Below are 24,614 nucleotides of genomic sequence, written 5' to 3'. Positions count from 1 at the left end.
GAAGGATCCTGAAGGATCCTTCCCTACAGCCTTCAGAGGGAGCATGGCCCTGCTGACACTTTGATTTTGAATATCTATCCTCCAAAACTGTGAAAGATTAAATTTCTTTTAAGGTACCCAATTTGTGGTACCTTAAAAGGCAGCCCTAGGAAACTAATACATGGTTGAAAAGATATTTGCATATAGTGTGAAATCACACTTACAACATTAAAATAATTCTTTGAATCAGTCTGATAGAACTAGAAAGGCCCAGGGAGATTATATAGTCTAATCTCCTTATTGTTTTTTAAAAAAGTACAGCTCGGAGTGAATAAATGACTGAGCTAGTGCCCAAATCCAAGTTCCCTTGCTCTTCTATGAATATATCACACATGGCAATGATTTGCTTCATCAGAATAACCTATGCTGTATTATGCGCTTGTTAAAGCTTCATTTGTTGTGTTATCTCTATTTGTGGAAGTAGATTTAGATCCCTATTTTAAAAGAATCTTGCTTCCCTTTATGCCAGGTTATAAATCTTTCCCCCAATTTTTCTTCAAAAGCAATTAATGTCAGAAAAGGAAACAAATTTTAAAACAGCCAGCCAAAATTCTTACAGCTTAGAGCCATGGCGTTTTGGCCAAGTGTAACGGAAAGAAACAGGACTAGAATTTAAACCTGGTCCTAATTTATAACCAGACCTTCCTATATTGACCTAGACAAGTCTCTATGCCTCAAATTTCCCCATTGTAAAAGTGCACACAAATATCTGTCTATCTTCCTCCGAGGTCATAGTGAAGAAGTGAGGACAAAAGTAGGGAAAAGATCACAAAACCAGAGATGGTTATTGCAAGTAGCACCAGGAGTGATGCCCCTCAACCTCCCGCAAAAAGAGCTTTGAGTTCCCAGTCTTCATCAAACCACATACAGGGCCAGATTAAGATCTTTATGGGCCTTGGAAGTTAAAAACGTTAAGCACCCAACACACAGGTAACTCAAAATATATTTTACATTACTGAGCAGTAAAACGTGTTTTACAACTTCTTTTAAAACCCAGCAAAGTTTTTATAATTTCCCTTGATGACTATTTTGATGCTTGTTTATAATTTTTTGTAATGTTAATTGTCATTTTCATCCTGATCTTTGCTTGACAGTTTCACTGGTTCTCTAGGGTTGTGCTGTGGCGACCTACAGGGCAGCCCAGCCTGAGGGTACATCATTTACACTCACTGGACACCCCCACAGCTCCCCACCTATATAACATTTTGGGAGTGTCGCTTTCTATCCATAAGCCCTTCTTCAATTAGTATTGGAAGAATTAAAGTTTGGGTCTATTTGCCCATCTTTCTGTCCAAGTATGTTCTTAAATAGCATTTTCAATGTTATCAAAGCTCGACAAATTTATACAAATTAATAACACATCAAACTTGCATTTCAGAATGAAAGGTTTGCTGAAAAGAAAGTAATGCATGATTATGCCCATCTTAGCTCCAACGTTTCTAATATTTTGAACCAGACCACTCTTCTAAATATAATTTTCTGCCCTATTTGGCAACCAAGTCATTGTAGAATTGCATGAACTACATCAACGTAAAGGGAGATGGAATCAGCCTGGGCCATGTGTTCTAAGTGTGCCATTTTAGATCTCTGAACCACTTTCAGACACTAACTTGATAACATTTTATACCCTCATAAATTCTCCCCTTCATTTTTCCTTTGTTCATTAATACAGCCATGAGGTCTTAATTAGACATCTATATTCAAAACTGCTAGAATTATACCAAGAGGGTTTTTTTTAGCCTTAAAAATTACAGTAGGAAAGTCAAAGTCCATGAAGTTAAGGTTAACTTTACCTATAATATGCTCTCTGAGATTTGAGTTATGGAGGGTTCATGTGTGTGTGTGTGTGTGTGTGCACGCATGTGCACGCTATAAGGCAAACATTTTAGTGGTGGTATGCTTATGGAAGCATGTTCATGAATAATAATAATAATCTCAACATTTACAAAGCTCTGTAACACATTTGTTCCTCACAATAACCAAATTCCAATTTTTGAAAATGATTAAATTGACACTCGGGATTTTGGGGACTTTACCCAGAGTCACAAAGCTAAAAGACTGGACTGAACCAGAATATTCTAGTTCCTAATCCAGTGTTCTCTCTCCTACACCTCAATGACTCCCCTAAAATCTTGAGAAGATATGTTGTATTTTTGTATGAGGAAGTGTTTTAATGCCTTCATTTGGCTACAAACAAAATGCACAAGCCACAGGATGCTGGGGAATCCAATTTCATCCTAATACTACCACATATGCCATATATTTTATCTGTGACTGTGAGAAATAACCCTTCTACTTTGTTATTCAGTTGTATCTTTTCACTCCCTAAATAGGAATAACAACATTGTACATGGCTCCTCCAACCTAAGTGATTCCAGAAGATTAATGTTCATGAGCCATGAATGGAGAATCCCTGAAGTGGGTGGGAAGCTGTGGGTTCTCTGAAAGTGAAGGGCACAGAAGTAATTTCCATTAAAAGAAACAGAATTGGAAGGGCAGGGTGGTCAGCCCCTAAGCAAGGCTAGGTCTACTCAGGGCTAGTAGCTAGGAGTTGAGGTCAGAGAAAAGGAATAGGGCCGATTATACTCCAAGGTCTATACCAAGAGCCCTTCTGCTTGCTTCCCATCTCTCCTCTGAGTGTGTATATTTGTTTCTATTCATGCGTACATATGTGACATTTTCCAGCATGATTCCTGTCCAAGCTATCCTGTCCTATTTTGAGTACTTGGGTCAGAACCCATATCTAAATTTTTCTTGTAGAAAATATCATCACTGTGTAAATAGTGAACAATATTAGGCCCTCTTGATATTGTTCATCCTCTTACACATGGATGAGCGCTTGGCTTCCTGAGAAAAGTGTTCTTAACTCCTCAGGAAATAAGAGTGGGTTCTCTTTAAAAGATATCCAAGAACTGTTAGTTTTACTGTGGTGCCCCCTAGTGCTATGTGAGATTAGACTCACTTTCTGTATTTGTCAATATGTAGACCACATAAGAGAAGCGAAATTTGGAGAAGTGACAAATTGGGTAATTTTTCCTGTATTTTCTTTTGCATAGAATGGAATGAAGTGTGTTCCCTTAGCATGAGTCACAAGACCCTTTGTGTCCTGCCCTCACCTAGATTTTCAGCTTCCTCTTCCTCCACTTTCCCCAATGAACTCTCAACTCCAACCATTCTGAACAACTTGCTCTTTTACCTAGAAAGCCGTCTGCCCCTACTCACCCACCATCATTCCTCTTATCTATTTAAAGAATTTCCACCTTTCTTCTAATATCAGTGAAGCATTACCTCCTCCTCCGGCCTTTACCCTCCCTGAGTTTCTGTTTTCCTGTCCATAAGTGGACTATGTCTAATGTCTGCTCAAAAATCCAACAATTCTATACATTTTCAGTACCTCCTTTAAGAGCCTCAAAATACTTAGTGACAAATCAGTTCAATACTTCAGATGTTTCTTTTTAGCTCCCATAAAATTTCTTATAAAATGCAAATTCAATTACATTGAAAATTATTTCCATGTCTATCATAAAAAATTTCTTTAAAAACTTGTTAAATTACATGGGGACACATTTAATTTGAGCTAATGAGACAAGATTTTTTAATCAAAAATGCCTCTTTTTCTTCCTAAAGGATACAAAGTTCAAGTTATAGTCCGAAACTCCATCAAGAAACTGAATTCTAATTCTGGCCATCACTGATACAGAATTGGTCAGCTCACTTTCCAAATGCCTTCACTTCTGTCTTTCTCAGGAGTAAAAGTGATAAGAATGTAAACCTTTAACTGTGGGTGGGATGTGCTGAAGAATTATCACTAAAAGCACATCTTTAAAGTACTCTGATAAAGATCATACAAATCTTGGAAGAGCCCAGCTTCAATAGCTCTGAGACACATGGGTATAATTTGCAAAAGCTTCTCACCTTATAGATCAGCTTTCTTCTGCCACTGTTCCCAGGTGAAGTTATGGGGAAGCCTGGAAACCTGATACTTTAAATGGCAGTCCCAATAAACATCCAAACAGCATGTATTGATTTTTGTGACTCAATTTTATAACTTGTATCATGGATATTCTTCTACAGCATCCACTTCTTTCCCTTTTCTAAATAAGGTATTTTGCTAATCTAGAATAAGTTACTTAGATAGGTACATGGTATATAAATAAATACAGATTACAAATATATGCAAATTTGATTTCCCTCAGTCCCTTCTTAAGAACCAGGGTATCCAGAAGCTTAGACACAAAAATCTGTTTACTTAAATTGGTATTTCTCAGATCCTCATACCCATTTTATGACTATATATATATAAACTACATACCCACAGGATATTGACCTGGAAGAGATATTTCTTGATCATTTGATCCAACTGCCTCATGTTTCAGATGAGAAAATCGGGACTCAAAGAGGGATGTGTATTGTATAAGGAGTGGGTAAGGTCCATCTTTTTTTCTGACATTCAAAAGCAAAAACTTCTGCTTTTCACATAATAAAACTTAACCAAGTGGTGAGAAAACAAAGGTTACTAAATAAACTTGATTGAAGGGAAGGTTGACTGCCAAATGGAGTTTAACAGTTTCATATGTATTTTTTTTACAGAGTCATCCATATAGGAAAATTTTTTATGAAGTTTAAAATTAAATCTAAGAAATAAGAAAAAAAAAGTCATGATTATTCTCCAAATATCTTTCTCCTACAATGAAAGAGATCCAATTTAACTAGGCAAATGATGAGCATTTCAGCTTTATTTCACCCCCTATACATATCACTCTAATATCATGTCTTATAAAAGTAGAGATTTGATTGGTATCACCACCTACCCTATCCTTCAACCAAAATTCCCAACAATCTTATCTATGAATTTAGAAAAGCTATCAGTCTATGTCCCTTCTTCAGCAGTTACTTTACACCCTTCTCTCTCAATCAATCAATCTCTCTCTCTCTCTCTCTCACACACACACACACACACACACACACACACACACACTGCTGCCACCATGACTGATCAAGTTCAGGGGAGAACACACACGACTGTCCTTCCCCTTAACAAAGCTTATGAGATTAAATTTAAGGACACAACATGCTGCCCTGGGTCTTATTAACAGTATAAGAAATTATGTTAGCTAAAACAGTCTAGCTAGAAGTAAGAAAAAAAAAGTTAATGTCAAGTTAAGCATTTCAAATATCTGTGCCCCAAAAAGTTCTGTATCCAGAGTATACAAGAACACGTTTGTTGAGCAAACAACTCTAATATACCTCCTCTATCTTTGCTTCCATTTCTGGGCCAGGACCAGAGAAAGCTAATTCTCTCACAAAGATCAGCTTCATGAATTCTAGTATCCTGGAAGCCAGCACTCAGCTTGCCTTCCAGGCTCTAGCACAGAACTGCTGGGCGACTTGCTAGAAAGAACCCCTATCCTCTGCATCCCTTGGGTACTGATAGTTTGGGGCGGCCCCCGCCACCAGCTGGCTACACATCTGTATCTGTTTCACCTTTTGCTCTCTCCTGCTCAGAGCCCTAGTGCAATTAATTGCTGAGCCTTGACTGGGGCCATATGTTCTGTCTTTTTATCATCCCACAGTGTAAGGAAATATGTAACACTGTGGTTGTTTGAAAAAGCACTCTCAGGGCTCCCAGACCTGGTGAATAAACTCAGCTGTTCTATTTTGGGTTACTCTTTGTTTTCTTCTCGGAAGGGCCTAATTCCGGTCTCTGTCTTGGGCATCCTGCCATGGACACTTTGCTCCTCCCCCCACACCCTCTCCCCAGATCGCCTACTCTAATTTCACCCAAAGGCTTCTGTGATGAGAAGGAAACATCTGGCATGATGAGGACAGGATGGGTGTGCTGTGGTGCTCACTGGTCTGCAGGCTTGAGTGTGACGTCAGCTACACTTCGGGAATTTGGGGACACGAGCACTCTATAGTACAGTGATCACATCTAGCCGGTAGGCACTGAAAACCCCTATTTCCTGTAGGTGAAGACAAGCCCAGGCATCGTCTAGGACTCTGCTCATCTTATCCTGATCTAATTTGAGGTACCCAGTCTCTGACCTGGCCATCAGAAATAAAAGTTCCTATTGTCTGACCTTTACCAGGGAGAGACTTTTCTAACACAGAGCATCCACCAGGGAAACAAGAACTCTCAGACTAGCCCCAACAAGGGAACATGGGGACACTATTCATTTCTTTTCTTTTCAGTGGAATCTCCTGCAGTCAAGAACATCCTTAAAGAGCTAATAATGTTTGTGGATATGAATAAGTAAATAAGAAAAAATAATGTAAAAGGGACCATAATAAGCAGAAGGAAAAATGGAAAGAATATCTTCATTAAGTGGGGGAAATACTAAAATGATGATCTTCCACTACATAATGTATTGGACAAAGTGCTGTCTATAAGTTGTGATTGGTAGAGAAAGGCTGTGAGAAACAATATCTGATCAAGTTACTGGGGTAAACGTTTGGCCATGCATACATACAGGCGTGAACACATACATCTCTGCCCTTAAAATACATAGGCTAGCTATTTAAAAGAACTTAATACTGATACATTTAGCATTCTTCAAAAAGCATATTTGCTTGAGAGTCTATGAGGCTTATGAATACGATAGGAAAGTATAATAATGTAAAGAGATTTTCTTATAACCCTTTTACATTAATTCCCTGGTCAGATGCTTACTAGCAGAACAGGTAAACGAAGTAGGTATATCAGTGACTCAAAGCTTCTAAGTGACAGCTCATAAAGGAATACCAGGATTCTTGCATTGCAAAGAAAAAGAATAATCCAGAAGCAGTGCCCCTGCCCTATCTCCACTGTGCCCCACCACTGCCACTGCTGAAAAAAAGGAAGGAAAACAGAGACAAAAGGGTGTTTGACCACACTTTTACGATCGCTGAGCAGAAAAGGGAAAAAAAAAAAAAAATTTGGTGTCAGATTATTTCCAAGTGACCATTTGCAGCTGTTGGAGCTGCCATCAGCCTGAGCTGGAGGAAAGGACATGCCAGTGGTGCATCTTACCTGAGCAGAGAAGTGCAGACAGATGTAGGTGAGACACAGGAGCAGCCCCAGCCCCTGAATTACGGAGGACACCAGCAATAGCTTGTTCCTCAAGAATCTCCGTCCTGGTGCGTTTCCAACATGCTCATCCAGGGGTTGGACCCCTTCCATCTTCACAATCTGGATGCAGGGAAGATGAAAACTGTGACAGAAGGGAACCTGAGGGAGGACTGACCTCTTCCCCGCAAAGAAGGAGATGAAGCCAAAACAAGGTGTATCAATCAGAAAACACACAAAGGTCCCAGGACCAGAGACAAGAGGCGATTGAAAGAGCAGAGCGGACTCTCAGTTTTAATGCTGCAGCTTTTGCAGGCAGGCGGGGGAACTTCTTTGTGACTAATCTGAATTTCCCCTTTACTTTCTTTCTTTTTTTTTCTCTGGGCTAACAGGGAGTTGTTTTTGTGGCATTCCAGTTCTGATTTGAGTGACTGTGAAATGACACTCATAAAAGTGTGCTATTTTCTTAATTTCTCATTGCACCAGTAACCAAATTGTGGGTCACTTGATAAAGATAAAAATCATCATCTGTTGATGTAGGAGCTCATCGATCCCTTCTCCGAGGTGTCTTAAATCATAAAAGAGATTTAAGGAAAATACTAGCCTTAAGTTCTTGCCTGCACTTTATTGGGTAACTAAGTACTGAACCCATTCAACAGATTCAGGGGAAAAAAAGCACATGAAGACCATTCTTCAAGTGAAAAAAAAAAGAGAAAAGTTTAAAATAGGATGGTGAATCATGTAGAATAAAGGAGTAAGATCCTCTAGTTTTAGTCCATTGCATTATAATAAACTAGCATATACTGAGCATCTACTGTGTGTCAGGCACTGTGCTAGACAGCCCTAAAATCTTTTTCTCATTTAATCTTTGAGGCAAATTTAGTAAAGACTTACATGATTAATTTTAAGCATAGCAGGAAAGAAGCAGAAGAGTAGCCTGACTTTTTCCCTTCCCTCCACTATACATTTTCTCCATACATAAGTTTGCATGAATGAACAAATGAATAGCTTCAAATAAGCTTTGAAGGTTGTTCCTTTCTTTGAGGTCAGCGTAGACACAGAACTTGGAAAGTAAGAGTATTCTACCAATAGACACTACTTACCCTTCACCACTGAAATAAATGATCAAATGAAATAAATGATAAAATTATTGATAATGTCAAGTTCATATTAATAAATATTTACTGAATACATAGTGAGCCCAGTACTATATTGGCCAGTATAGGTACACTGGGAGGGGCTGTTTAAGACAGAACAATGCTTCTGTGGGCAAGTATGTCTCTCTGAGCTCCCTATCAGCCACTCAATGGATATTTAAAGAAGGAAAGGAGAGAGAAATAACATCAACAAAATAAATGAGCTGTTGTATGCAACTTAATTTTATAGAAAATTGATATGAGGCATATTCAAGGGGGAAACAGCTTGTGGGAAATACATTTATTAATACAGTAATACAGTTTAAATCAATTAATATATGAATTGATACCCTCATTATAATCATTATACTTTGCATTTGCAGAACATATTGGTCTTCAGAAGTTCAAGTTTTTGTCTGAAATATAAGGTGACTGAGACACTACACCATACATGCCAAGCCAAAACTAGAAATCAAGTTCCATCTAAACTTAATTCTAAATAGGTATTCCTATGAGAAAAGTATGTGTAACATACAGGGTATGGATTAAAAAAAATTGAAAGGCAGAGTCAAGATGGCAGTGTGGGAAGATGGGGAGTTAGCGTCTCTCCACAACTAGAGCACCTGCTGGCCGCTGGTGGGGAACTCTGATGCCCAAGGAGACGGAAGGAACCCTAAAGTGAACTGGTAGGATGCAAAGGGACTGAGGTGGGGAGGAGAAGTGGAGGCCAGACAGGATCTATGCCCCTGAGGTCAGGGAGATCAGGACACACAGGCGGGAGGGGCCCTCCACCAGGAGGAGAGGAAGAAGAGCAGAGGGCGATTGCCTCACCCACTCAGGCCAGGGAGCCTGCTGAGCTCCCAGGCCTGTCCCCTGCCCTCCAAAGCCCCCTCCAGGCTGCATGGGTCCTTGTGGGCACAGTAGGGAGGCTGGGGAGATCAGGAGAGGCAGGCAGGAGGGACTCTCCCAGACTGGAGGAGCAAGAGAGGAGAGAAGGGCATTTTCCCCACCCACTGGAGCCCCGGAAGACTGCTGGGCTCCCAGGGGAGGTCCCATGCCCTCTGAGACCAGGGGTGGGGGGCACGCCTGGGCCCTTTCGGTCCCTTGAGCCTAGGTCCCACCCCCCACAGCCCCCAGGGACTTTTCCAGCCCTGTGGGTCCTGAGCATTGCCCCGCCCACAACGCAAACCTCGCCCTTGCTTAGGCCCCACCCCCTACAGCCAAGGCCTCGCCCCCCCCCACTGCCTTTTTTTTTTTTCTTTTCCCTCCTCCTCTTTTTTACTATTGTGGTACTGCTGTACCTTCTGGTTGTTGTTTTATCTATATTTTAATTTTTATATTCTTTCTAATATATCTGTTTCCTAGTCTAATTTTATTTTTTACTTTGTTAATGTTCTCTTTATTTAATTTTTTTTTTTGTGCCACCCTACACAGCTTGCAGGATCTTGGTTCACAAGTTGGGGGTCAGGTCAAAACTCCTGTGGTGTGAGCTCTGAGTCAGAAGCACCAGACAAACAGAGAACCTCAGACCCCAGAGAGTATTCATTGGAGTGAGGTCTCATGGAGTTCCTCATATCACCATCAAGACACAGCTTTACCCAATAGCCTACAAACTCCAGTGGTGGAAGCCTCAGGCCAAACAACCAGTAAGACAGGAACACAATCCCACTCATTAAAAAAAAAAAAAAGAGGCTGCAAAAAACTAGTCACAGATAAAGGAGCAAGGTAAAAACCTACAAGACCAAATAAATGAAGAGGAAATAGGCAATCTACCTGAAAAAGAATTCAGAGTAATGATAGTAAAGATGATCCAGAATCTCGGAAATAGAATGGAGGCCCAGATTGAGAAAATACAAGAAACGTTTAACAAAGATCTAGAAGAAGTAAAGAACAAACAAACAGAGATGAACAACACAATAAGTGAAGTGAGAAATACACTAGAAGGAATCAATAACAGAATAATTGAGGCAGAAGAACAAATAAGTGAGCTGGAAGATGAAATGGTGGAAATAACTGCTGAGGAGCAGAATAAAGAAAAAAGAATGAAAAGAATTGAAGACAATCTCAGAGACCTCCGGGACAACACTAAATGCACCAACATTTGAATTATAGGGGTCCCAGAAGAAGAAGAGAAAAAGAAAGGGTCTGAGAAAATATTTGAAGAGATTATAGGCGAAAACTTCCCTAACATGGGAAAGGAAATAGTCACCCAAGTCCAGGAAGCACAGAGAGTCCCATACAGGATAAACCCTAGGAAAAACATACCAAGACACATATTAATCAAACTAACAAAAATTAAATTCAAATAAAAGATATTAAAAGCAGCAAGGGAAAAACAAAAAATAACATACAAAGGAATCCCCATAACATTATCAGCTGATTTTTCAGCAGAAACTCTACAGGCCAGAAGGAAGTGGCATGATATACTTAAAGTGATGAAATGGAAGAACCTACAACCAAGATTACTCTACCCAGCAAGGATCTCATTCAGATTCAATGGAGAAGTCAAAAGCTTTTCAGACAAGCAAAAGCTAAGAGAATTCAGCACCACCAAACCAGCATTACAACAAATGCTAAAGAAACTTCTCTAGGTGGGAAACACATAAGAAGAAAAAGACCCACAAAAACAAACCCAAAACAATTAAGAAAAAGGTATTAGGAACATACATATCGATAATCACCTTGAATGTAAAATGTATTAAATGCCCCAACCAAAAGACACAGACTGGCTGAATGGATACAAAAACAAGACCCATATATATGCTGTCTACAAGAGACCAACTTCAGACCTAGGGACATATACAGACTGAAAGTGAAGCGATGGAAAAGGTATTCCAGGCAAATGGAAATCGAAAGAAAGCTGGAGTAGCAATATTCATATCAGGTAAAATAGACTTTAAAATAAAGACTGTTACAAGAGATAAGGAGGGACACTACAAAATGACCAAAGGATCAATCCAAGAAGAAGATATAACAATTATAAATGTTTATGCACCCAACATAGGAGCACCTCAATACATAAGGCAACTGCTAACAACCATGAAGGGAGAAATTGACAGTTACACAGTAATAGTAGGGGACTTCAACACCCCACTAACACCAATGGACAGATCATCCAAACAGAAAATAAATAAGGAAACACAAGCTTTAAATGACACAATAGACCAGATAGATTTAATTGATATTTATAGAACATTCCACCCAAAAGTGGCAGAATACACTTTCTTCTCAAGTGCAGATGGAACATTCTTCAGGATAGATCACATCTTGGATCACAAATCAAGCCTCAGAAAATTTTTAAAAACTGAAATCTTATCAAGCATCTTTTCTGACCACAACGCTATGAGATTAGAAATCAATTACAGGAAAAAAAAACAACTGTAAAAACACAAATACACAGAGGCTAAACAGTGCACTACTAAATAACCAAGAGATCAAAAAAGAAATCAAAGAAGAAATTTAAAAATACATAGAAACAACTTACAATGAAAACACGACGACCCAAACCTATGGGATACAGCAAAAACAGTTCTAAGAGAGAAGTTTGTAGCAATTCAATCTCAGCTCAAGAAACAAGAAAAATCTCAAAAAGAAATCTAACCCTATGCTTAAAACAACTAGAGAAAGAAGAACAAAGAAAACCCAAAGTCAGTAGAAGGAAAGAAATCATAAAGATGAGAGCAGAAATAAATGAAATAGAAATGAAGAAAACAATAGCAAAGATCAATAAAACTAAAAGCTGGTTCTTTGAGAAGATACACAAAATTGATAAACCCTTAGCCAGAATCAAGAAAAAAAAGGGAGAGGACACAAATCAATAAAATTAGAAATGAAAAAGGTGAAATCACAACTAACACTGCAGAAATACAAAGGATTATAAGAGACTACTACAAACAACTATATGCCAATAAAATGGACAACCATGAAGAAATGGACAAATTCCTGGAAAGGTACAATTTTTCAAGACTGAACAAGGAAGATTTAGATAATACAATGAGACCTATCACAAGTAATGAAATTGAAACCATAATTTAAAATCTTCCAACAAACAAAAGTTCAGGACCAGATGGCTTCACAGGCAAATTCTATCAAACATTTAGAGAAGAGCTAACAGCGATCCTTCTCAAACTCTTCCAAAAAATTGCAGAGGGAGAAACACTCCCAAATTCATTCTATGAAGTCACCCTCATCACCCTGATACCAAAACCAGAAAAAAAATCACAAAAAAAGAAAATTATAGACCAATATCACTGATGAACATAGATGCAAAAATCCTCAACAAAATACAAGCAAACAGAATCCAACAGCACATTAAAAGGATCATACACCATGACCAAGTGGGATTTATCCCAGGGATGCAAGAGTTCTTCAATATACACAAATCAATCAATGTGATACACCATATAAACAAATTAAGGAATAAAAACCATATGATCACCTCAATAGATGCAGAAAAAGCTTTTGACAAAATTCAACACCCATTTATGATAAAAACTCTCCAGAAAGTGGGCATAGTGGGAAACTACCTCAGCATAATAAAGGCCATATATGACCAACCCACAGCAAACATCATTCTCAATGGTGAAAAACTGAAAGCATTTCCTCTAAGATCAGGAACAAGACAAGGATGTCCACTCTCACCACTATTATTCAACGTACTTTTGGAAGTCCTAGCCATGGCAATCAGAGAAGAAAAAGAAATAAAAGGAATACAAATTGGAAAAGAAGAAGTAAAACTGTCACTGTTTGCTGATGACATGATTCTATACATTGAAAATCCTAAAGATGCCACCAGAAAACTACTAGAGCTAATCAATGAGTTTGGTAAGGTTGCAGTTTACAAAATTAATGCACAGAAATCTCTGGCATTCCTATACACCAACAATGAAAAATCAGGAAGAGAAATTAAGGAAACGATCCCAGTTACCACTGTAACAAAAAGAATAAAATACCTAGGAATAAACCTGCCCAAGGAGGCAAAAGACTTGTACTCAGAAAACTATAAACTACTGATGAAAGAAATCAAAGATGACATAAACAGATGGAGAAATATACCATGTTCTTGGATTGGAAAAATCAATATTGTGAAAATGACTATACTACCCAAATCAATCTACAGATTCAATGCAATCCCTATCAAACTACCAACGGCATGCTTCACAGAATTAGAACAAAAAATTTTACAATTCGTATGGAAACACAAAAGATCCCAATAGCCAAAGCAATCTTGAGAAAGAAAAACAGAATTGGAAGAATCTGGCTCCCCGGCTTCAAACTACACCACAAAGCTACAGTAATCAAGACAGTATGGTACTGGCACAAAAACAGAAATATAGATCAACTGTACAGGATAGAAAGTCCAGAGATAAACCCACGCACATATGGGCACCTAATTTATGACAAAGGAGGCAAGAACATACAATGGAGAAAAGACAGCTTCTTCAATAAGTGGTGCTGGGAAAACTAGACAGCTACATGTAAGAGAATGAAATTAGAACACTACCTAACACCATACAAAAAAATAAACTCCAAATGGATTAAAGTCTTAAATGTAAGACCAGACACTATAAAACTCTTAGAGGAAAACATAGGAAAAACACTCTCAGACATAAACCACAGCAAGATCTTTTTTGACCCACCTCCTAGAGTAATGGAAATAAAAACAAAAATAAACAAATGGAATTTAATTAAACTTAAAAGCTCTTGCACAGCACAGGAAACCATAAACAAGATGAAAAGACAACCCTCAGAATGGGAGAAAATATCTGCAAATGAAACAACAAAGGATTAATCTCCAAAATATACAAACAGGTCATGGAGCTCAATATCAAAAAAACAAACAATCCAGTTGAAAAATGGGCAGAAGACCTAAATAAACATTTCTCTAAGGAAGACATATAGATGGCCAAGAGGCACATGAAAAGATGCTCAACGTCACTAATTATTAGAGAAACGCAAATCAAAACTACAATGAGGTATCACCTCACACCAGTCAGAATGGCCATTAACAAAAAATCTAGAAACAATAAATGCTGGAAAGCATGTGGTGAAAAGGAAACTCTCTTTCACTGTGAGTGGGAATGTAAATTGTTACAGCCACTATGGAGAACAGTATGGAGGTTCGTTTAAAGACTATAAATAGAACTACCATATGACCCAGCAATCCCATTACTGGGCATATACCCTGAAAAAAAACATAATTCAAAAAGAGTCATGTACCACAATGTTCACTGCAGCTCTATTTACAACAGCCAGGACATGGAAGGAACCTAAGTGTCCATCAACATATGAATGGATAAAGAAGATGTGGCACATATATACAATGGAATATTATTCAGCCATAAAAAGAAATGAAATTGAGTTATTTGTAGTGAGGTGGATGGACCTAGAGTTTGTCTGTCATACAGAATGAAGTAAGTCAGAAAGAGAAAAACAAATACCAGATGCTAACGCATATATATGGAATCTAAAAAAAAAAAAAAAAAAAAAAAGAGGTAGTGGTGAACATAATTTCAGGGCAGGAATAAAGAGGTAGACATAGAGAATGGACTTGAGGACTTGGGGTGGGAGGGGGAAGCTGGGGCAAAGTGAGAGTAGCATCGAGATATATACACTACCGAACGTAAAATAGTTGGCTGGTGGGAAGCAGCAGCATAGCACAGGGAGATCTGCTAGGTGCTTTGTGACCACCTAGAGGGGTGGGATAGGGAGGGTGGGAGGGAGATGCAAGAGGGATATGGGAATAGATGTATGCATATAGCCGATTCACTTTGTTGTGGAACAGAAACCAATACAGTATTGTGAAGCAATTATACTCCAATAAAGATCTATTAAAAAAAATTGAAAGAAAAATCAAGTGTGTAGAACTTAATTCTTGAGTAATAGTTAATAGTTATAAATAAACATTAAAATCGCTAACTATTTACTCATTTGTTTCCAAACACTGACTAAAAGAGCCACAGCAAAAAAAAAAAAAAAAAAGGAAAAAGCCTAAAATACTATTGGAAACAGTAGAGACCAGATGAAAAAGAAAGAGTAAAACCTATTAGTGCTGAAAATCAAAGAAAATATTTTAAAATGAAAAATAAAAACATTTATAGAGTGCATCCTTGTGCCCTGAGCAGCATGTTTTCTCACTGTTAACAGCCTGGCTTCTATAAAGAAAAACTGACAATTACTGACATAAATTACTGTCTTTATAGACAATGAGAACTATGCAACAGAATGAATTCCCATTTTGGTGATGCCCCAGGAAAGTTATACTAGCTATACCAACACTTGGTCCTGCACATCTGAGGCACGCCTGTCATCTCCCCGGCCTCCATCTCCTACTGCCGTATTTTGCCTACTTGTAGTTTTTTACTGACATTTAAATGATGTTTTACATTTGTTTCTTTTTAAATTGAATATATTCTCACAGCTTCTTCCCATTCTTTGTGGGAAGAAGGGGAATACACATGGAAAAATAAATATTAATTGGGCTGGAAGTTCTGGGCAAGACCTTTTGATAAGACTATGAAAGCATTTCAAGGTTCATCATTGGGCTGGTCTAGCATTTGGAACAAATATAACCAACATCAGAGATATCAGTGTTGGCATTTCAATCTTGGGCAGATGGACAGAGTCCTCCATCTCCAAAGTTGACATGTTTTTAAAGAGGTCAAGTATGTCACCTGAATCTATGTGCAATTTTTAAAAAATTATCTCACAAAGATTAAATACACAGATACACCAGAGCAAATCAGCCTTGGAATGGAAGCCTCAGACTTCATTCCAAGCAATTATCTTCCCACAGATCTTTAATCTCCAAATAAATAGCCACTTCAAGTCTACAGAAAAGTATGGGGGGAGGGGAGGTTTAAAAACAATCAAACAAAAAAAATTTTGACAACTGACAGAATACCTCATGTTCAGGAAGCAGGAAAACTTTTCTTTGGTTGGGGGGTTGGTATTTGCTTTTTTTGTTCTTTTGTTTTTGGGGAGGTTGTTTGTTTTGATTTGGAAGGTTTGGGTGGTAAAATCTGCACTTTTCATTTGTTTCTAAGTCATTAGTCCATTCAACAAGCATGAGCCAGGTGCCTACATGCTGGTGCTGGGGGAAAAGAAATGAACTAAAAAGGAGGTCACAGACAGGTAGGGAGGACAATCGCGGCCAGGAAAGTATTGGGTCTGAGGTGGCTATGCAGGAGGAAAGGGTGCACAGGAGTGGGTTAAGGACTTTGAACTATATCCTGAAGGCACTGGGGAAATATGGAAAGCAGAGTGTGATATTATTACATTTTAGAAAAAAATCAGAGTGAAATAGAAATGGCAGGGCGGGATCAAGGAGATCAGCTGGGAGATTTTCCAGGGTGCTCTGTGCCAGTTGAGGAGATGAGTAGGTCTAAAACCCCACCTCTGCACTCAGCTCTCCAAGCCCCACATCCTAGAGCAGGAGGTTTCATTCTATGAGAAGGGGAGCTATTATCTTCTTACAAAGGTGTGCTCTGCTTCCCAAGTCCTGAACAAAGGGCTGCAACCACCCATATTAATGTACATTTTTCTAATTCATAAACTCAGAGAGGGGTCCTTGTTCTAATTCGCACAAAGACAGCTGTATGAGCTGGGTTGTCCTCAATCTTGTAATTATTTAAGTGAGAAATAATAAGGTCCAGATCTAAAACAGAGAGGATAAGGAGAGGAGAAGATATTCACAGTGGATATTCATTCACCAAACATTTTGAGGGCCTAATTTGTGCCACCCTCCAAGTGTACAAAGGGAGTCATAACTTAGCTCTGACCTGGGACAGGTGACAGAGTAAGATGGGAGGTGATAGAAACAAACGCATTTCAAATATCAAACACCTGATTTGCCATTTGCCTTCTCAACCTGCTCTTGATCTTAATGTTCCCATTCTAGTTAATGTATTCGGCACTCCAAAATCTCAAAACCCCAGAATCAGCTTTGATTCTTCCTTGCCTCAATCAGTCAGACTTGTAGGACTATCCACTATCCCTGCAATACAGCTCATACTTTGCCATTTCGACTGCTTCTGCTCCAAGTCCTTACTACTTTCTCCCTTGAACCTCTGAATTTAACTTACAGCTGTTCTCCCTACTTCCATTCTCTTTGATGTCTAATCCATTCTGCTTTGGCAGGATCTTTAAACCCAGCGATGACCAAGTTCTTATCAAGGAGTATCCATCTCATGAAGTTGAAATTCTTTAGCATGACACTCAAGTCACACTGTAATGGAACCCCAAGTTTCCTCTCCAGATTTATCTCCATTTTTATCTGATTATTTCTGATGATCATTTTGCCTCAACTACCCTTATCCTCCATCTCTGATGATCAAAATCCTACACCCTACACACTTTCCATGAAGGGCTAGCTGTCTTGTGAGGTAGTGAGCTTGTGGTGCTCCAGAAGAGGCTAAACAATTCTGGCATTGAGTAGGGGATTTGTAGGATCAGTAGTTCGCAAAGCCTAGTTGATCATCAGAATCACTAAGGAGAGATTTTGAAAGGTTCAGATTCCTAATTCCTAACTCTAGAAACTCTGATTTGATAAGTTTGGAATACTGCCTGTGAATCTGTATTTCTAAAAGCTTCCATAAGAGCCAAAATTGTGAATCTCCCCAAATGACTACTTAAAGTCTGTTTCACTGTTACATTTCTATAACACGAAGCCTTGCCTGGGCCTCCCAGAAGGATGCGGTTGTTTCTGCCCCTGTGTAGATAGCATTTTTCATACTCTGTCTGTGTAGATAGCATTTTTCATACTCTGTCTTATCTTACAACTATTCAAATCTGTTTCCATCACCTCCATGACACTGCATGATCTTGAGGTCAAGAGTCCTGTATCGCACTCACTCACAGGGCCAGAATAGTCTTTCTATAAAGATTTGACAAATTAAATTGAATTTGCTTGCAGTAGATTTGAACTATGCTATTTTCAGGACCAAAAAAGAATGAGAGTTTAAACAAAACTGAAAATGGCACTATTAAATACAGAAGTCTCCTGATAGCTGGACTTTGATCTTAGTGTGAAAGATTAGCAAACCTGAAATGTATACTTTTCATTGAAACCGGATGCACACCATTAGTACAAATGCAAATGTGAACTCGTATAATAATATTCCGTTGGGTTTCAGACTCATTAGCCCCTCATATGTCAACTCCTCTTCTTCTGATGCTGATTTGCCCTTTCATTCTTCATGTTTGCTCCTTTTCTTTATCTTGAATTGACCACTAGAAGTTATTTTAGGGCATGATGATAGATTCTAAAACTTAGTGGCACAAAACTGCTACAGAATCTTTTTCTCTCTACGGAAATATGCCCATGAAGTACTACACCATTAAGGAAAGCAAATATATAGACAGTTTTTTGGCTCACAAAATTACATTTTAAATTGTGCATTTAAAATATGTATGCAATCCCAAGAATATATAGAAATTTATAAGTAGACCTTTCAACTAATAATATAGGCAAGTTTTCTAAAAATCAACTTTACTGAAATATAATTACAGATAATAAACTATATCTACTTCAATTTAACAATTAGATGAGTTTTGACAGCTGTATACACTCATGAAACCACCATCACATACAGAACAGTTACTCATTCCCAAAAGACAATTTTCTTTAAATAGTAATCATTCCAAAAGCAAACCTAAACTGAGTACATAAGAGATTCTCTCCTCTTTCCAAAATACATTTAATTGGGTATAAATTGTGTAAACCAGTGATTCTCAACTGGGGTGATTTTACGCCCCCAGGAGTCATTTGGCAATATCTGGAGACAGTTTTGGTTGTCTGGATTTGGGGTGGGTGCTACTGATAACTAGTGGTTAGAGGCCAGGGATGCTGCTAAACATCCTACAATGCACAGGATGGCCCCCACTACAACACAGGACTATTGGCCTAAAATGTCAGTAGCGCTGAGGTTGAGAAACCCTGGTATAGATGTCCATGTCCATAACTGACCTTGAATGAAGCAATACAATATTCACTTTCTAACTCTTCGCATTTGCTTATTGTCCTGCCTGAAATGCCTCTCCAATGCCCACCAACAAACCTATGAAGAGGGTACTATTTTCCTCCCCATTTTATAACTGAAAGAAACTGAGGCTTAGAGAGGTGAATTAACTTGGCCCAGGTCATACAATTAGTATGTGGCAGGGCTGGGATCTGAATCCAGGTCCTTTTACTCTGGAGCCTGTTCTTAAATTCTATGCGATACTACTGATTTTTCTAAATAAAAATACAAGCTCTATGTGTGGCCTGGGCACTTAGTAAACAGTCAATATATCTAAGCAAATACTAACATGCCGAATGTACACAGGCACCAATTCAATAGGAGAAAGTATCTTCTTTCTGTCAATTAGATATTATTTTTTTTCCAAATTATTGGTGAATGGGAATATATCTTATGTTCTTGGGTGTCTTATTTGTACCAAGCACAAAAGCCTCTTTTCATTCAATCTTCCTGGGAACACTGTGCATGGTTATTAGTAACCACATCTTTAACATGAGGAACCAGAATCTCAGAGTAAATTAACCACAATAGTGTTGGGATTTAAACCAACATCATCTGGGTTTGTCTGTTTATTTAACTGTACCAAACCCTCAGTAGTTGCTATTATAAACCGAATGTTTGCATCCCTCTTAAATTCCTATGTTGAAGCGCTAACCCCCAGTATGATGGTATTTTGAGATAGGGCCTTTGGGAGGTAACAGGTCATGAGGGCAGGGCCCTGATCAGATGGGTGAGTGCTCTTATGAGAGGCAGCAGTTTGCTCTTTCTCTCTACCTGCCAAGTGAGGACACAGTGAGAAGGCAGCCATCTGCAATCCAGGAAGAGAACTCTCACCAGAACCTGACCGTGCTGGTTCCTTGATCAAGGCCTTCCAGGCTCCAAATTGTGAAAAAATGAATTTCTGTTGTTTAAGCACCCAGTCTACAGTATTCTGTTATGGCAACCTGAGCAGACCAAGACAGCTGGAAATTATAAAACTGTACCAAAAGAACACTGTTTCTTAAATTCTTTCTTGTTTCTACCCTCAGATATATCCACTCTGAGATAAGGAGCTTTTACCCTGTTACCTTCAACGTCCTTCTAAGGAACTTTTTTCTGAATGTCTTCCTATACTGTAGCTAGAATAAAATAATCTATACAATACACCAAGCAATGTGTCTAGGCAGAATAGGCTCTACATAGACATTATTGTGTTGTGTTTTTTAAACCTGTAAGTGCTTTTCAGTGTTTTTTCTTTCACTGACATATATTAACCATGCCTTAAAGCTTTTGGCAGGTTTGATCAGCAGTCTCTCTCTTTGTGAAGGTAGTATTCTCTATGTCCCTACCCCCAATACCACTGTACATGGTTTGTTCACTCATTTCTACCACCCTAAGCTTTACTGAGAAGTCCTTTCTGCAAAAATCACACACGCACAGAAACCCTACAGCTTTATTCAAATTAGCTTAGGGAATTCCTCTAGGCTTCTCCTTCCTACTTTCTGCTGTGTTCCTTGGTGCTTTCTGCAGTTCCTACCATTTTCCTTCCTATATTAGCTCAAACTTTCCAACATATCTTTGTTAAACTTGGAATCTAGATCTCAACTTCCTGTTTCATCACTGACTCTGAAGTCCCAAAGGATGCCCTGCTAGGCATTGCTCAAGCTCCAGATCCCCCAAATCCCTCTGCCCTAATGTGGGGCTCTTCACCACACTGGTGACCTTCCCTCTGCCCTAGGCTCAGCATGGGGAAGATGAATTAGGCTCTTCTTTTATTACAGATCACAGTCTGCCCTGTCTCAGAGTTCTGCATGTATGTGCCTGTCTTCCCACATGGAAAAGAGTCCAAGCCCCATTCATTCTCATATGTCCCAGCTCCCCTAGCACCAGTCTATGGCTGTGCTCAAGACAGGAAATGAATTAGACTGAACTGAGGCTACAGTTGTATTCTAGTTCTTCAGAGCTTTTATTCTTCTTTTCTTCTACCCTTCTAGCTCCATGATTCCCCACCCTTCTTTGATACCACTTTGCTTTTATTCTTGACACTTTGGGCAAAAGTCAGAAGACCTGTATGCAAATCAAAGCTTTTCTACTTGCCACTGGACAAGTTATTTAACCTCCCAGCCTTCATTCAGTCATCTACTATAGAGGAGAGAGAGAAAGAGAGGGAGAGAGAAAGAGTATCTGATATATGCTAGCATTCAATTATTGTTATTTGTCACTATTAGTATGATTATTGTAGCTTGAAAATGGCCATGGTGAGAGTATTTACACCACTGAAATTAGTAAACACTACAAATTGGGACTTTTTTTTAGACAGCTGCTTTACCAGCACACCACTAGGCTAGTACTGCATACTGAAATGATAATATTTTTGATCTATTAGGTTAAATAAATCATTATTAAAATTAACTTCACCTGTTTCTTTTTACTTTTTTGATACGGCTAGCAAAGAATTTTAGATTACATTGTGATATTCTTTTTGGCTGGCGCTGGGCAAGATAGACCCTAACCTACATGGTAGCATCACCCCATCAACACCCCACAGTTTGGTCTCCAGGTATTTCTGGGCATCCCAGGGAGAGCTCAGGTGCTCCAAAAAATGGTCTGAGTTGATATTTGCCACCTTAATCAGCAGTTCTCTCTTTGAACCATTGTTCTTCCTAAGTCTTCAGGACCCTTGCATGGTCTAATTACCTTGACATTCCAGACAGATCTCTCCACATCCTTGTTTGATTTGCTGTGGGTTAGGTCCCTTCCACAGCTATTAGAAATGTCTACTCAGAGCACCCAAGAACCCAATATCTCTATTTCAAGGGTCCTTATCCACTTCATCACAGTTCCAGGTGGCAACAAGGTAAGAACCAACTCAATGCCCACCAATGAAAAAATCCTAAGGCTCCTTATACACAGAAGTCCCTTCTTCTTTTACACTCTCTCTCCAGTTACTTAGACCTCATCTTCTATTCCTGGCCCAGGGAGAGAAGGAGAAAATTCTACGAGGGACAAAATTACCCTAATATACAAAAAACTACCTTTGATGTTTCCTAGCTGCCCCCACCTCTAACTTTTACATTATATTAAAGCTTCTTCATAATGTGTTAAATATGAGATTCTGTTATTGCAAGGTTAGTAAAAAAATCATGTTTTTCATGGGTCTTTTAGTTACTGCTTAGATAAATAAAAGGGAGAAAGGTTTATTACTTGTTTGTTTCTTTTTAAACTTGTTTATTAACACTGATATAAACAGTAAGACTCAGTAGTCTAGGTATGATGTGAAGTGGCTTGACTGCTAGGGTCATGGCAGTAGAGATGGTGACAAATGACCGATGTGGGTTATACTTTGGAGGTAGAACAATAAGGTTTACTGGATTAGATATGACAGGTGAAGGAAATCACGGAATCAAAGGTGACTTCTGGGCAATGTGGCTGAGTAGCTGTGTAGTGGTGTCATTAACTGAGCGTTAGAGGAAGACAGGAGGAGCAGATAGGGGAGGCAGTTTGCAAGTCAAGAGCTCCGCTTTGGACAGCTCCTCATTTAAACATCACAGAGGTGTTGAAAATGACTCCAAGAGTAATTTTATTTTCCCCATTTTACAGATGAGGAAATTAAATCACAGAGAGGTTATGTAACTTGGCCAAGATCATTTGACTAACTCACTCCATGTGATGTTTTCCTTTACATAGCAGTATAGAGGTTAAGGTTGCTGAATTCTAATCCCAGGACCACCATCTACTAGTTGTGTGACCCTTTGACAAGGCATTTAATTTCTCTGAGCTGTGATTTTGTCCTTTTGAAAATGGAAAGTTTCCTGCTCAGGATGTGTGTGAGGGTTAAGTGAGACGAGACAGGCAATGTACATGACATAGCATATAATAAATGCTGGGTAAATGTTAACTAATATTACAGCTGGTTACTTTCAAAGCTAGGAATATTGTTGTCGCCTTATGATCTTAGGTTTACTCCAACTAAAAGGACCCATCTAGAAGGTATATTTTCTCCATCCAATTGTCCTTTAGCTTTGGCACTAGTTGAAGACTAGTTATCAAGACTAGCTACGACTCATTATGAAGACTACGTACCAGAATGACAACTTGGTCGTCTGTGATGGATATATTCTGACATCTAAAAATTAGGTGGGGCGGGTAGGAAAGGGGGCGGAGATGTACTAACTGAAACCTGAAATAAAGCCTGACTAAGTAAAGGAAACATCAGAGACAAAAGACAAGATACAAAAACTCCACTGAAAGGGTCTGAAATGACCAAAGAGAAAAAGTCCCAACCTTAATCAGGGAAAGTTAGTTTCATCAGTGAAAAAAAATAACCACACACACGATACAATCAGGCAGTAGAGATCTTGATACTGGAAAACCAAAGGTGAGGAGTATTCAAGAGCATTTCCCCCACGCTCACCTCACAGGAAGAACTGGTCCAAAATTAGCAAGATTGAGAGGTCTTAGTTTAAATGCCTGGAAAATTCCTTCCCTGAACAGCAGCCTCGTCCACCATCCCAATGGACACCCTAACTTCAGAATGCCTTTGGTGATACCACCCCTTCTCCATCAATGGCCAAAATAAACAGCAGTGAAAAATCACTGACAACTGAGGGCAGGGGGTAGGGTAGGGGAACGACCCACTGAACAGTCACCAAAATGGTGCCCTTTCTATAACTTTGAAAAGTAAAATGAGGACGCGATCATTAATTTTAGTATGAAAAGCTATCAGAGGAAGCAGGGCAAAAGCAAGACCACAGAGAGACATGTGAAAATGGCTAATGCGTCATGCCTTCTCTTTTTCAGAAGTATAGGGTCCACCCCACCCCAGGCAGGCTTCCTCCAGGTTGGATCCTGGCTACTCGTCCGGTGTGGGGTCTTTGGTGCCTGCAGTCTGGGGAGTTGGTCTAGTAGAACTGTTAAAAGCAAGAGCTCTAGAGACAGGCTGCCCAAGTCTGAATCCCAGCTTACCTCAAGCATTTCAGTCATAATGGAAGAATTATTGGAGTAACTGGGCAAATCACTTAACCTTTCAAAGACTTTGTTTTTCTCATTATTAAATGAGGGAAAGAGTATAGTAACTGTATCTAGTATCTAACTCTGCAGGGTTGCTGTGAGATGTCAGTGAGGTAATGCACGTAAAGTACCTAGCATGCAGCTTTTAATAAGCATTTACATTATTATGTCATTATCTGTAGTTTCATTCTGATTAGACCAGGATTTCTCAGTGGGAATGAGCCTTAAAAAAAACAACTGCCAGGAATTTGTTCCTTTTCAGTCTACTTCTGTGGCTTGCCACTACTCTAGAAAAGAATATTTATTGAGTACTCACTAAGTGCCCCCCAAAATTGCTAAAAAAAATAGCAGGGAACCATTACTTAAAGTCCCAAGAATAAAAAAAGA

The 24,614-nt window shown here is 39.0% G+C and overlaps 1 protein-coding gene across 4 annotated transcripts in view; it reads right to left on the bottom strand.

Moving 5' to 3' along the window:
* Positions 1 to 24,614, bottom strand: part of TNFSF18 (TNF superfamily member 18) — a 389,686-nt gene that overhangs the window by 122,554 nt on the left and 242,518 nt on the right. For 2 of the 4 annotated variants that reach the window (XM_060296286.1, XM_060296288.1), the window contains one exon: positions 7,049 to 7,207. The exons of 1 other annotated variant lie outside the window; for it this stretch is intronic. In XM_060296286.1, the coding sequence (XP_060152269.1) occupies positions 7,049 to 7,198 (150 nt within the window). In that variant the 5' untranslated portion in view covers positions 7,199 to 7,207. Of the gene's footprint in view, positions 1 to 7,048; positions 7,208 to 24,614 lie in introns of those variants that run through there. One more of the 4 variants, XM_030875457.2, reaches the window with a different exon arrangement.

Source organism: Globicephala melas, chromosome 1, assembly GCF_963455315.2.
Source record: "Globicephala melas chromosome 1, mGloMel1.2, whole genome shotgun sequence".
NCBI lineage: Eukaryota > Metazoa > Chordata > Mammalia > Artiodactyla > Delphinidae > Globicephala > Globicephala melas.
The sequence above is the reverse complement of the archived record's forward strand: the minus strand, read 5'-3'. Positions and strand labels throughout refer to the sequence as shown.